The following is a 15,611-nucleotide window of genomic DNA, read 5'->3' as shown; positions in this document are numbered from 1 at the left end:
CAAGGTTCATTCTACGGTGACGCTCTCAACATGATTTTAACTAATTTAGATCGTATACTACAAGACTCATTCTGGGGGTACCGCTCTCAACATGATTTTAATTAGTTCAGATCGCGCACTACAAGACTCATTCTGGGGGTGATGCCCTCAACATGATTTTAACTAATTCAGATCGTGCACTGCAAGGCTGACTCATTCTGGAGGTGACGCTCTCAACATATTTTAAGAGTTTGTTTGGATAGGATTAAAAAATAGCTTTTTAGCTTAAGTGATTAAAAACTTAAAATAAGTGTTTTAAATTAATTAGATAAGTGTTTGGATAAAAGTGCTGAAATTGAAAAAAATTATCGATGTGTTTGGTTAACAAGTGATGTTACGAACTTTTTTGTTGTCAAAATGACTTACATATCCTTAAAGTTGTTAACACCATAAGTAAGGTGAATTATTTATAATTTTAATTCTAATAATTCAAAAATAATTTCTATTCAAATGTACTTTCAGCATAAAGTGATTTTGTGAGGTCAATTTATAAATATAATTTACTTTTTAATTTTTGATCATTAAAAAATAAAAATTTTAGGACTTTTTTTATATAAAAATAGTATTATATTATAATATTGCAAGCTTGTAACAATTTGGCTATGTTAAAATGTAAACCTATGATGTAATGATGGATTCACTGAAAACAAAGGAGAAATATGAAGAGGAAAATGAAGAAAAGAGATGAAGAGAAGCAACCAAGAGAAAAAGAAAGACAAACTATATATTTAAGGGCTACAAGTTTAGGGTATTGTTGGAATTGGAGCAAAATATAAGTGACAAAAGGTAAATATTTTGATCAAATTTTAAAAAAATTTAATCTAAAAAGTAAAAAGTTGAGGTGCCTGTTTCTCACTTTTTGCTTTTTTTTTTAAAATCAGTTTTTAGTTTTTTTTTAAACACTTTTTAATTTTACCAAACACCTAAAAAAGTTAAAAAGAGATTAAAAGATGATTTGATCAAATTTTAATCAATCTTATCCAAACAGGCTCTAACTAATTTAGATCGTGCACTGCAAGACTCATTCTGGAGGTGATGCTCTCATAAATTTTAACTAATTCAGATCACGCACTACAGGGCTCATTCTGAGGGTGACACTCTCAATATGATTCAGATTGCGCACTGCAAAACTCATTCTGGGGGTGAGGCTCTCAACATGATTTTAACTAATTCAAATCACGCACTGCAAAACTCATTCTGGAGATGACGCTCTCAACATGATTTTAACTAATTCAGATCGCGTAGTGCAAGACTCAATGAAATAGTTGACTACTTACAACAATCCATATTGATGACAAGGTTTTCTTTTACTATTAAAGAAGCTGAAGATTCTGATGGTGCACTTTTTTTTTTTTTCTTTTAGACAATTTGGCCTTGTGGTGGTGCAGGATTAGACATTGACATTAGGTTATACTATTTTAATATCCAAAAAACTAATACTCATGTGAAAGAGGGGACAAGATGGGGTAGAATATTGGATATCACAACTCTACAAGGGCCTTATTTATTAACTCTATTGTTACCAATTATTCAATTAATAATTTTCATACATGTGCAGCTAGTGGCAAACTGACAATGATGGGTTGTTATATGTAATATACGTACGGAAAATCACCATTATCAAATCATTAATGGGAAAAATTATCAGGTTAATTGGTTAGAGTTTAGAAAATAGAAAAAATTTCTGCTATGAGTAACTTGTTAATAGGTATCATGCTATGTGAATTCAAGGTATCGGGGCCAAACAACAAATACCGAATACCGAATTGGAATTTCTTTTTTTTTCCTTTTTTGTTAAAAAAAGTATTTGGTTATGGTCTGTTCCTATGTACTACTCTTTAATGCTGAATGACACTTTTTTTACAAAATAATAGGTGTATCCTATGTAATGTGTAAAGTTGCTGCCACGCTATGCTGCTCGGACTCTTCAAAAATGTCATTAAGCGTGTGTTGGATTGTTCGATAGTGCATTTTTGAAGGATCTGCTACGGTGCGACATCATTTTTGGAGATTCAGAGCAACTTAGCACACGAGTTTAAGAGGTAGAAACAACTTTTGACATAAATGCAAGGAAAGACTTTGTACGATAGACCCTTGTGTCCTCTGAAGCTTTAGTGCACCAAACTGGCCTTTTGTAGTAGGTGTATCCTTTCTCAGTGAACTTTTCAAATAGCTACCAACAACTGTATGCAAAGAAACACTAAATCTTAATTTCAACTAGTTGGCACGAGGTGAGATCAGAGAGGACAAGACACAGCTTCAGGTAATCGAGAACATAACCTTAGATAGGAGGCGTGGAGGATGCTCATTAAAGTAGAAGATTAGTCTGGCTGAAGTGTTGTCTTGGTTTTCGAGGGTTTAGGCTTGTTGGTGTTTGTCGTGTACTAGCCGTATTATGGTATTTTTAGTTTAGCCGTAGATGTTGAGGTGGAGCTGATATCTATCACAATTTGTTGTTTATTGTGTTTTGACTATCGTACTATTTTGTTGTTGTTATTGTTTCTTTCTCGTCGACTTTGCACTATTCCCTTGTTTGTTGCTATATTTTCTTCGCCATTTCTTTCTTCTCTGTAACTGGATTTGCTGCACTTGAGCCGAGAAGAGCAAGAAATCTAGAAAAAAAGGGATGATTCTTCACACATCCCAAGAAGAAAGGATTTTTGTGTCTTAGATACAATGATACAGATTTTGGAACAATAAAGTTACAACAAAGACAGATCAATAGTGATCTAATTAAGAGGTTATTCTACACAACTAGTGCATGGCTAAAATGACATATCTTATGTACAGTTCAAACCAAACAAAATCTAAAACAATTAACAGAAAGTTTGCACAATGAGTCATTGCTACAAATCAATGAAATCCCCTCGAACCTCTAGACTGATAAAGTTCCAGCCTGCTATTTGCTTCATGTAACAATTTCTCCACCTTTTCGTGTTGGCTTAAGTAGGCGTGCTTCGAGGCCCATTCGAGTACTGTCAGTACCTCGGCTTGAGCAAGTTCTTCGCTATCAGGAACGTGCAATGCGATGTAGCAAAGTAGAAGTAATGCAGGACCTTGAACTTTTTGTTCACCAAAGTAAACAAGTTGAATCAAATGCTTTGCGCCTCCGGCGTTTATGATGGCCTTGGAGTGATCCTTGTGAAGGTAGTTATCTGAACAAGCAAATTTCGTAAGGGCTAGAGCAGCTTCTCTGGAGATTCCTGGTTCATGCTCGTCAAGCAGCTTGACTAATGGACTAATCATCCTTGTCTCTGTTGCTCGAAAAGTCCTAGCTAGATTTCCGATAGCATTGATACACGGAATAAGCAAATCAGAATCTCCTTTTTCGATAATTCTCAGCAGTTGATCAACGACAGCTTTGCAGGCTGTTGTATTAGGCTTGAACGCTGATCGTCTCAAATCAGCATCTTGTTCTGCCACTGCTGTGATTTCCATTATTGCCATAGCGGAATTGTACTTGACATCATCCGTTCCTTTCTCCAAGAGTACCGCGAAGCAAAGCAGCGCCCGTGATTCAGTAATGCTGTGAAAAATTGAGGAATTTCCCTTGGCAAGTTTCCATAATGCTCGTGCAGCCATCACCTTCATATAAGCCTTGGTAGCAGGATCCTCATTTTCCCTTCCTTTATTACTCGCCCCGGGTGAACAAACACCGTTCAGATGGTGCTGATGATTGACATGTATTTGCTTCATCATGCTGTTGTTTCCGTTGATCTTGCTCAGCTGATTCAACGCCTGGTTCACGCCATTAACAAGATTCTCCTGAGGGGTCTTAGTTAGACCCTTCATCGACATAGTAGTGGTAATCACATTATGCATCTGATTGGACTTATTAGTTCCCAAAGGATGTGGAACATGAGTCTTGACATCATCCTTATTCGCCTTGTTCACAGTGTTCACATTACTATTGTTATTACTAGCCAAAACAACAGCGTGAAGCGAAGTGGCTTTGCTGACAATGGCATACTTGCTATGCTCTTGGACAGTCTCAAACGCGAGATGACTAACCAGTAACCGGACTATGTTATGCTGCTGAAAAAGATCTTGGCTTTTCGGGTAATGTGAAGCGAGCTCAGCAACTGCCCATGCCACTACTGACTGAACTTTCATCGGACCTTCTTTGAGGATTTTGGCGAACGCTGAACAAACTCCAGCATTTACCATGTGTTCGACACTTTCAAGGTCGCGTCCAAGAAGTCCAATCGCCTTGGCAGCATTCTCCTGACCTTCCATTTTCCCTTCCTTCAATAATTTCAACAAGGGTCCTACTCCTCCTGTTGAGACATAATATAATTACGTAATTAATTAAAAGTTTTCTCTTCTAATAGCTTAAAATTTCCAACACAATTCAAAACGATATCAAAGCAGACAGAGGTCCTAGGTTCAACACCACAAAAAGCACATAAAATATTTCCATATATTTGGTCCATAAAAAAGAAGTAGGCCCACATATGACGAACATGTTGAGACATAGTACGATTATTTACACACCGTATGACCTTATTTTTGCAAAAAAGGCAATTTGTGCAAAAATGTCATACATCATATCTATGTTGCTCAGACTCTTTGTTGGACGAGTCTGAACAACAGAACATAATATAATTAACTACCATGTATTTTACAGATTAATCTTTTAGTTGAGAATCTCAACGTACCTTCTTCAATGATCAACTTCCCATACCGATCATTATCCCTAGCTAACGAAACCAAAGAAGCAGCAGCATCCGATTTCTCATCCAACGATCCTGTACACAGAATCGCGATCTGCTCCCAAATCAAACACAGTATAGGTTCATTAGCAGCGATCGGGGGCAGTCCCAAGTACTCATCACCATGTTCATCTGCAGAAACACGTAACAGCCACGATACATCACCAATCGAGTTTTCCAATAAGGAAGTCATTTTCCTGAATGCAGCAGCAGGAATGATAGTGAAAACTCGTTTAACTAGCCCGTTAGCCCTGCATTTTACTACGATGGCTAAGGCTTTTTCGAGGACCTGTTCAGTATCTTCAATGATACGTTTTGTAGGACGTTGGTAGAGATCGTTGCTAGCTCGTGCTGCTTGACGTAGCAATGTTGACAGCTTTTCTGTCTTGAGTTTGATGTCTGTGCATTCTTGTTTGAAGGAATTTGCTTCATCTGCTCCTTTTGTTACTTGGTCTGCTAGTTGTATTGGCCTCGCTAAAATCTGCTTCACTATATCAGCCATTAAGATAATTTTGGAAATGCCAAGAGAAAAGTGATTTTGGATTTTGATTAGCAAGAAGTAGCAAATTTGGACTAGAGATGTGACAATAACTTCAACTAGATCATATCAAGAAATACCAAAAAAAAATGGAGTATATTAGGTTTTTGTGGATTTTAGTAACAACAACAACATACTCGGTGAAATCCCACGGTAGACGGCTATATGCAAACTGTACCACTACTACGTGGAGGTAGAGAGGCTGTTTCTGAAAAATCCTCGACTCCAATGATCCTAGATCAAGAAATCCAAAAAATGTAGTATGTTGGATTTTTGTGGATTTTAATGATGGATATTTTGTATTGAAAAGTTTCAAATGCAAAAACTAGAGATTTGGTAATAAAATCAACTAGCTCAAATCAAGAAATACAAAAGTGTTATATACTTTCTTCACTACTCGTACAGGCTGGACGGAGTTAACCTATATGGATATAATTATTTTTGTGTGTAGTGAAATGAAGAAAGAAATGAAATGTGAGGTTTTGGAATTGTGGATTTCAAATGACAGATTTGTTTATATTTGAGTAAGCTAAGGTTGATATGGGAGAGTGGAGGAGATTTGGTAATGGAGTTGGAGTGAGCTGCTATTGGAGAGATTTTGTGGGTTTAATACAAGATTATTTTTAGTTTTTGATGATTGAAATCACTTCCACTTTTAATTAGAATCTCGAGATTTGAATCATAAAAATAAAAAAGAAAATCTATTAAAAGTAACGTCTCCAAAAATGAGCTCAACGTGAAAGATCAAATTTAATAGAACTTAATCTGTAATAGTAAATCAAATTTACCTGCTAGTGTGAAATATTTAGTTTATGTGGCATACTTCTTTTATCTCCATTCTGTCATAGAATATTACTCCTCTTTTATATTTAAGGATAAATTCAATCTTACAGTTTTTATTTTATTTTTAATAAAATAATGTTAGTCATAAATGGTTTTCATATTTTGATTGGTTTAACACTAAAAAGTTAACTAATAGTAGTCAGTGAGCAAGTTGTCACCTTAACCAAAGCAGCTTGTATGATCAACGTGAATTGTCATGAGATGTGCTAAAAAAAGAAAATATTTTAATTAGAAATTTGGAATTTGAGTTTTTATGAATCAAAGAAGTTTTGTTGAAATCGTCCTTCTCCAAAATAGATCTAGCAATAAATAAATTAAAATTTAATTAAATATCAATACAAACCTCAAATTGGAAGCAAGCCAAAAAAAAAAAAAAAAACAAGCAATTTGCACGGCCATCTCTAATCTCTGACAAAGACGCAAAGTAAGATATAATCTTTGTGGTTTGATCTTTTTTCTGTATCAGGAGAGGACCTATGGCTAATTTGGTGGTGCTATGGAACCTGTTAAATTCGACACAGATTAAGTGTAATTATATAAGAAATATATAAAAATTGATATAAGATATAGAAAAGTACTATTTACAATCAAGAAGATAACCGAGTGCTTTAATTTATTGACGAAGCCTTAAAGCCTTTGGGCATCGGTATATATGTTTGAAACTCTGAAACACGTATGATTCCTAAATTTTGAATCAACTATTGTCCTATATATCGGGAGCTTCAGCGCACCAAACCTGCATATGAGTTGATGTAGGTGTTACTCCATTTCAAAATAATTGAATTGTTGGAATATGATACACCTCTTAAGAAAAATATTTTGGAACATAAATTGTAGCTTACTTTTCACTATTACCCTTTTGATTGTTCTTAAATTACCCTCCTATAAAATGTGAAATACTTAAAAACCTCATTAAATGAAAAAGTAAAATTGAAAGAAATTTTCAACATGTTTTTTAAGAATGAATAATTCATTTATTTTGAATATTAAAAAATAACTCAGCAATTCATTTATTTTAAAATGGAGGATTTCGGTATTCGGTTCGATATTTTGAAGTTCGGATTCGATAATTTGGTAATCGGTATTTGAGAGTATATACCGCATACTATACTTTAAAACATCGGTTCGGTAATTTGATAATTGGTAAATTAAGATTCGGTTCGATGCGGTATTTGATAATACCATATTAAAGTTGGATGTTTGAAAACTACGTTTAAACTTCAAAAAGTATATTTAATAGAAATCCTATTTAATTTTCTTGAGTGTGTGTTTTTTATGAATATATTAATAAGGTCCAAAAGATTCTTTGAAATGACTAATATTATTATCTATTGGGTTAGTTAGACATATCGTGTATATATATATATACATATTAAATAATTTAGTATACGATAAATACCGAATAACAAACAGTATTAATATCTTGTACCAAATTTAATTCTGAATATCAAAATATTATAATTTTACTCTTAAATTTATATTAAATTATCGAATATCAATTATTAAATTTTTTAATTTAGTTCAATAATTTAATTTTCGATATTTTATGCACACCCTTTTTGGAGGGAGTAAAATCTGGGAGCACAGAAAGCCAAGGTAGCAGACAATGTGGGACCATGATGGTGTTTCACTTGATGGACTAACCTGTCACATGCCAGATTCTGCTCCACATAGACAGGTTTCTTCCTATATATTTTTCACAATGACTTTTTACTGGTAAAAGGATTGAATTTATTCTTTTATTTTTAAAAATTAATTAAATATATTTTTTGTCATATTTTTAAATTAATTTTTCTTTTAATTTAAAAAGTTGATTAGATATATTCTTCTTCATATTTTAAAGTTAAATTTATCATCAATATCATATTTTATAGTCAAATTTACTTTCGTTATTAACAAACTTTTCACATGCATCATTCCTTTAATAGAATAATCTAAATTAATGTTAAATATCTCTTTTTTTAAATAGAACACATCTTAATGGGTTAATCTAATCTATTCGATCCGACTCGAGCCACAAAAAAGGCTCAAACAAATATACCTCTCTTCAGTTCTGTTGGTCACAATTTTTCAACAAGTTCGATTTGACTCGAGCCACAAAAAAAACACAAATGAATCTATTTTTCTTCAGTTATGTTGGTCAAATTTTTTCAACGCGTCCGACTCAACTCGTGTCATAAAAAAAGACACAAATTAATATACCCCTTTCAGTTCTATTGGTTAAATTTTTTCAACGAGATTAAACTTTTTAACAATGAGAGTAAATATGACCCAAAATATGACATCGAGGGTGAATTTAGCCCCACAGTGAATGGAGAGAGTTGATGATTTCTTTCTATCTGTCTTAACTTCTTAACTTCTATGGACAAAGTCACTTGATACTTTTTGTTGATGAAAGATGACAAATGATATTTTTTTTTTTTCTATTTATCCTAATTTTGATTGGCAAAATTACTTGATACCTATTGCTGATGAAAGATGATAAACATCACATGAAAAGTTATTCCAAACATCATAATTATATAAAAAAGTATTTTATCTGTCCCATTTTATATGACATTTTTCCTTTTTGATATGTCTAAAAAAATATCACTTTAATATTAAAATACTTATTTTATCATTAGTAAAATGATTTAATACCACATAAATATTTATGATTTATTTCATATTTCAAAAATTTATTTATCCCTTTTTATTAAATTTTATGTCAAGTTAAACTAACTTATACAGTATAAATTAAGACGGAGCGAGTAATACTTATCTCCAATCATTGTAACTGAACAACCCCACTAGTAGACTTGGCTGGCAGTTGCTGATCAGCCTTTGCATGTTTCAATTATTATAGTTCCATGTCTGTTGATTACGCAACGGCATGTACCACTTTGAAAACACAATGGGCCTAATTTCCATCTAATTGTGACATCTAAAATTAGGATAAATAACATAAATACAAATCTTTTAAAAATAATTACACTTTCTCTCATTTTTTTAATTACTTTACTCTCTCTCCCTATTAATATACATAACATAGCCGACATATATATAACATTCTATGTATATGTGGAATTTTTGTAATATGTTTAGGGAGTTGAGATTTTTTGTAATATTGAAAACATAATTTGTGTATTTGTGTAATTTTTTTAAAATTATTATCATGTAATCAATAGTTCACGAGTTCAATAAATAAAAATAACCTTTGACAAAAATGTAAAATAACACCCTTGTAGTTCGACCCTTTCTCAAATTTGATGCATAACGAAAGTTTTAATGCATTAAGTTGTCTAAAAAATGTATGCATACTTTGCTATATATACTGGAGTGCATATCGAAATCAAAATTTTGATATATCGATATCTTTTTTTCTTTTGGTTTCTCATCTGGTGTCTGTAACAACATTGGAGCCCCGATTAATTCGAATTGCGCATTGTACGGCCCATTCTGGGAATGACGCTCCCAACAAGATTTTCTTCATACCTAGACTCGAACTCAAGATCTCTGGTTAAGGATGAAGTAGTCCTATCACTACCCCACAATCCATGATGGTGATACATCAATTTCAATATTACCATAATTGATACTCCTATGTATTTTGAAAGATTTTCATATATTTAATACGATATTTGGTATTTGTCTAATTATGACATGTAGGAGTACGAGTGTGTATTTGCATTTTTTAAGTATTATACTCTAATATTTTGATTTTACCTTATCTTGACTGAAATACTCTTTTCATATAGTTAACTTAACAAAGAAAATTATTTCTACTTTCTTTAAAAAATGTTTCTACATATATATAAAGTGATAATTTAATATAATTGCAACATTTTTTACAAAATTGAAGTCATGATCTTTTTTTTTTTTAAATTATATGAGGATATGTAAATCGAAATTGAATGAAACTATGATTGATATCAATTACGTGTCATGTAATATATAAACCAAACATAAGATTTTCAAACTATACTAAATTAATTTGATATAGTAACACTATAATATTTTTATAAATCGAGAATTAAAATTACCAAATTATTATTATATTTTTATAAATCGAGAATCAAAATTATCAAAGCAAATTTTTCAATAATGTATCACCAATGACATGTGGCCATGCCTACGTAGCCTTTCCTTTCAAGTTTCAATTATAGGTTGATGCATGGGTCCTTTTAAGATCGTGAATAATAATGAGAGATTTAATGGACTATTTTATTCATTATTATTTTATTCTATTTACAGAAAATTTTTGTTTATTATAACTTATAAGCTGGCATACAATTCATGTAGTGGCGGTCTGGCGGAGGTAACATACATCGTACTATTTTGTTACTTATAAATCATATATTTCATCCTAAAAAATCTTGTGTGACGAAAAAAATTACCACAATTTCATCAATTAATCGTGCTTAAACGTGGGTCTTAAAAGTAAGATGATTTAGTGTTTCATCAATAAAAAAGTTTACAATATTAACTAAAAAGATCGTCCCCAAATGCGTAATATTGTTTTTTTATAGGTGATAATATAATTTTATCACTAAAAAATTATTAATACGATAAAATTTCGCTATTCCTAATTATTTAGTGCAATCAGTGACATATCAATTGTCTCTAAAGTTATATATATTTAGTGATTGAACAAATATAATTTCATCACTGATGACTAATTTGGATTGTTGATGGCGGGAGCAGGCATCGATCATTCACAGGCATCCAGACGGTTTTCGCGTGCCACAAATGAACTATTAAGAAGAAGAATCCTAGAAGAAAAATGAGAGGTAGCTAATCAACTTCTAGGAGAAATATAATTGATATTATTGGTGAAATATTACAACAATTATAATTAAAAATATAAAAAATAAAAAGAATAAAGTAATTTTCTTCTTGATATGTCATTTAACACAGTTACCTTAATATATTCATATTCCGTTGCCTTTTAATGTTCTTACAGATATACCGTTAAGAAAGAATAAAGAAATTATAGCTTCAACCTTGTTGTCCTCACTTAAACTATAAAATTTTAAACTTTTTTTTTTTTTAAAATACTACTATTTAAATATATTTTTATTAATATTTGTGTGATGTTAAAAATTTAGACATTAAGTTTTGTGCACCGTCAGTATAAAAAATATTCTACACTATTAGATAAACTTGACTTACTATTACAGGTTATTTTTATTTTTTTTATGTAAATAATTGGATAACCTGCAATAGCAGGTCAAGTTAACTGATAGTATAGAATATTTTGTGCACTTACGATGCACATAACTTAAACTCTTAATTAATATAGTGTACACACTCGTATCAAAAGATTAATGATTAGTGAAAGAGAGAGTAAAGAAAAAGTACCTAGAACTAACAACAACAACAACATACCCTAATGTATTTTTATAAAGTGGGGTCTGAGGAGGATAAAATGTACGCAACTCATACCACTACCTTAGATAAAGTAGAGAGGCAAAAAGTAATAGAAGTTAGTGGATTTCAAATCGGGTTACTTGTGCGGCAGCCTCGGCTCTCTGCCAGTGGCACTACTCGCCACTTTGTTCATGGGGTGGCAAGTGCAGAAGTGGAGCTACGATTTTAAGGGAGTTCAATATTTAAAGAAAAATTTGCTGAAAGGGGTTCAACACCTACTATATATACATACAACAACAACAAACTCAATGTATTTCCACAAAGTGGGGTCTGGGGAGAGTAGAATGTACGCAGTCCATACCGCTATCTCCAAAGAAGTAGAGAGGTTGTTTCTGATATATATATACATAAAAAAAATTATTTTAATCATGGATAAAAAAATCATTTTTCGTAGCCCCTAGCCAAAGGCTGGCTCCATTCCTGGGGCAAGTTTAATATAAATTTGATTGTTAATGCATATACAAACATCTATATCTATAATCTATATCTATATCTATAATCTATAATATATTAAAAGCGTGAAAGCCTTTATAAAAGTGAATTGAACTTTTTGCCCTTCATTAAAACAGTCCGCTTTAGACAAACTCATCTTTTACCTTTTTTCCTATAATTAAATTCTACAAAATAAATATAATAAAATTTTTCTAACTAAAATTTCCCTTTACCCGTTTTTTTTTCCTTTTTACCAAACTTAGCTTTTCTCCATAATAAAATTTTCCTAACTAAAATTTTCCTTTACCCAAATTTTTCTTTACCCATATTTTTTTTTACCAAATTTAGCTTTTCTCCCCTATATTTTTCTTCACCCGTTTTAATGAGTGTCCTTTTTAGTTTATGAATCATCTACAAGATTTTTTCCCCTTTACATGAGTGCATCTTAAAATTAAATATATGAAATATCCTGCTAAAAATTAATTAGTGTCTTTTTAAGTTTATGAATATCTACAAGATTTTTTTTCCCTTTACGTGAGTGCATGTTTTAAGTTTATTTAGGAGGAAAAAATTAAATATATGGAAAACCCTATTAAAAATTAATTAGTTTCCTTTTTAATTTATGAATCATCTATTTTTATAAAAAAACATTCGTAATATGGGTTCTTCTATGGTCAATTTTGCCACAATTTGGGTTCACTTTTTGTAGGAATTTTCGTTCAAGAATGTTATTCCTAAACAAGCTCATAAGGAGCTATTAGCCATAAGTGAGTTTGTAATTACCTTCATACACTTGTTTTGTTGTAGTTTTTGATCTGTTATTATTTGTTGTTTTTTCTTCTTAATACAGGTGGTCGATGAACGTATAGTTAGCTTTTGAAAACTTTTTTTTTGTGTAAGTTAGGTTTAATTGTATTGTTTTGTATCTCTACTATCATTATTATTTTATTATAATTTATTGATGGTACATGAATCTTGGTCGATTTTCAAAATTTTTTCTTGTAATCTCGATATCTTTCAATTTCTGGGTAATTAGGTTTGTAAGTTTTATATATCTATTTGTGATATCTGTTCAGGGAAACTTTAATCTTGGGTAGTGTAATAATGAGGCTCTTTATTGGCTATTTTCACCGGCATTAGTTCTCTTTTTGCCATTTGTGTGTTTGTCCATTTTTATAACATCTAAAAGAAATATCAAGCAAAAAGTGAAAGATAAATGGCGGAATTAGTGTGTTGAAATTTTTGTTTATTTTGAAAAAAATTATTTCCATCAATATGGTTGAATTGTAGTACTATGGTTTCGTTTGGTGTTCTACCAAACATATATATATATATATATATAATGCATTAATTTATGCACAGATAAAGTCAAGCAACTTTTCTGCAGCTCAGTCCTTGGAGAAAGAGATTCTTTTATATGGTCTAACCCCTGATTTAGTCACTTACAATCTGTGGATTGGTGCTGCTTGTAATCTTGGACTGATTCCCTTAATACTTCAGCCACATGATGAAATGTTGAGAAAGGGTTGTCAGTTAGATGTAATTACTTACACAAAACTACTTATGTTATTTTGTCTAGGAGGTATGATGAGAGAGGCAGACAAGCTCTTTGGCAAGTTGCAGGCGTCTGATTTAGTAGTTGATCATGTTCTCATTCTGGTACTCATGAAAAGATACTGCAGAATGGGAGAATTTAATAAAGTCTTTAACCTTTACCAATAGTGGCTAGTGACAATGCCTAGATGAGAATGTTTCCCAAGAATTATTGTGAAGTTAAGGGAGACTCTAAAATGTATTTATTCCAAAAGATAAAGCTACTCAAGCTTTTGTACCTGTTTGGCTTACAAATTTTTGGTCTAGAAGCATTGTCCTCAGAGAAACATCTTCTTTGTCGCAACAACTTCTTTGTCTCCTGGGGGTATATTTAGTTGTTGTCACCTTTGCACTACACGTTGAAATTCCTTCACTGCATCTAAGATTGAACCTGGACAACTCTGACATGGTCTGCATCTTATTCCTGGATTTTACGTAGAGGAACTTCTGATAACAGTCCTGATGATTTTGAAGGCCTAGATGCTTTGGTTTCACATGTCGCGAACTTGTTGTCAACTGAATGTGTTACACAACAACTTGCTTTGCCTGGGGAAAATATGAAAATGGAAACCCGTGCCTTATTAACATAATGGCTATTGTACGTCTAAGAGATGGAGTTCTAAATTGAAGGTGTGCTTTCTTACCATTTCTCCAACAAAAATTATTCTCATGTATCGGTATTCTGTGTTATCTAAGTAGTGATGTGTAGTACTATCTGCACTAGATAATGCATACTAACTCTGCAGATAGTGCAGATATTTGTTTAGGTTATACAAGTTTTGTAGAGATTTTGAATGCCTTGATCTTTAATAGCTATAGAACGGATAGAGTGAGAAAGAGGGATCAAGATGTTTGGTTTTTTTTAAAAATAAAATTAAAAATCCCGCTCTATTAAGTATGACCGGGACTGTTTGTTGGCTAAACAATGAAGAAGGTAAATCAATTACTGGTGAGCAAATGACCCTAATTAGTAGAATCAGCATAACCCATTATAATAAATTTTTCTAACCAAAATTTTCCTTTACCCATTTTTTTTTCTTCTTTACCAAATTTAGCTTTTCTCCATGATAAAATTTTCCTAACTAAAATTTTCCTTTACCCGTTTTTTTTTTCTTACCAAATTTAGCTTTTCTCCCCTATATTTTTCTTCACCTGTTTTAATTAGTGTCCTTTTCAGTTTATGAATCATCTACAAGATTTTTTCCCCTTTACGTGAGTGCATCTTTAAATCAAATATATGAAAAATCCTGCTAAAAATTAATTAGTGTCCTTTTAAGTTTATGAATTTCTACAAGATTTTTTTTCCCTTTACGTGAGTGCATGTCTTAAGTTTATTTATGAGGAAAAAATTAAATATATGGAAAGCCCTACTAAAAATTAATTAGTTTCCTTTTTAGTTTATGAATCACCTCCTTCTATAAAAAACATTCATAATATGGATTCTTCTATGGTCAATTTTGCCACAATTTGGGTTCTCTTTTTGTAGTAGAATTTTCGTTTAAGAATGTTATTCCTAAACAAGATCATAAGGAGCTATTATCCATAAGTGAGTTTGTAATTACCTTCATACACTTGTTTTGTTGTAGTTTTTGATCTGTTATTATTTATTGTCTTTTCTTCTTAATACAGGTGGTCGATGAATGTATAGTCAGCTTTTGAAAACTTTTTTTGTGTGTAAGTTAGGTTTAATTGTATTATTTTGTATCTCTATTATCATTATTGTTTTATTTTAATTTATCGATGGTACATGAATCTTGGTCGATTTTGAGAAATTTTTCTTGTAACCTCGATTTCCTTCAATTTCTGGGTAATTAGGTTAGTAAGTTTTATATATCTATTTATGGTATCTGTTCAGGGAAGCTTTAATCTTGGGTAGTGTAATAATGAGGCTCTTTATTGGCTATTTTCACTGGCATTAGTTCTCTTTTTGTCATTTGTGTGTTTGTCCATTTTTATAACATCTGAAAGTAATATCAAGTAAAAAGTGAAAGCTATATGGCAGAATTAGTGTGTTGAAATTTCTGTTTATTTTGAAAAAAATTATT

The 15,611-nt window shown here is 31.7% G+C and overlaps 1 protein-coding gene across 1 annotated transcript; it reads right to left on the bottom strand.

The window, feature by feature from the left end:
- Positions 1-2,652: 2,652 nt before the first annotated feature.
- Positions 2,653-5,897, bottom strand: LOC107868182. Its single transcript, XM_016714794.2, has 2 exons — positions 4,698-5,897; positions 2,653-4,316 (listed from the first exon to the last, which is right to left on the bottom strand). Exons 1-2 carry the CDS (start codon positions 5,251-5,253, stop codon positions 2,893-2,895), a joined length of 1,980 nt encoding a protein of 659 aa, XP_016570280.1. The 5' UTR covers positions 5,254-5,897; the 3' UTR covers positions 2,653-2,892.
- Between the last annotated feature and the right edge of the window lie 9,714 nt (positions 5,898-15,611).

This window comes from Capsicum annuum, chromosome 4 (genome assembly GCF_002878395.1).
Source record: "Capsicum annuum cultivar UCD-10X-F1 chromosome 4, UCD10Xv1.1, whole genome shotgun sequence".
NCBI classification, from domain to species: domain Eukaryota; kingdom Viridiplantae; phylum Streptophyta; class Magnoliopsida; order Solanales; family Solanaceae; genus Capsicum; species Capsicum annuum.
Note: the sequence above shows the minus strand (reverse complement) of the source record. Positions and strands in the feature narration are given on the sequence as shown.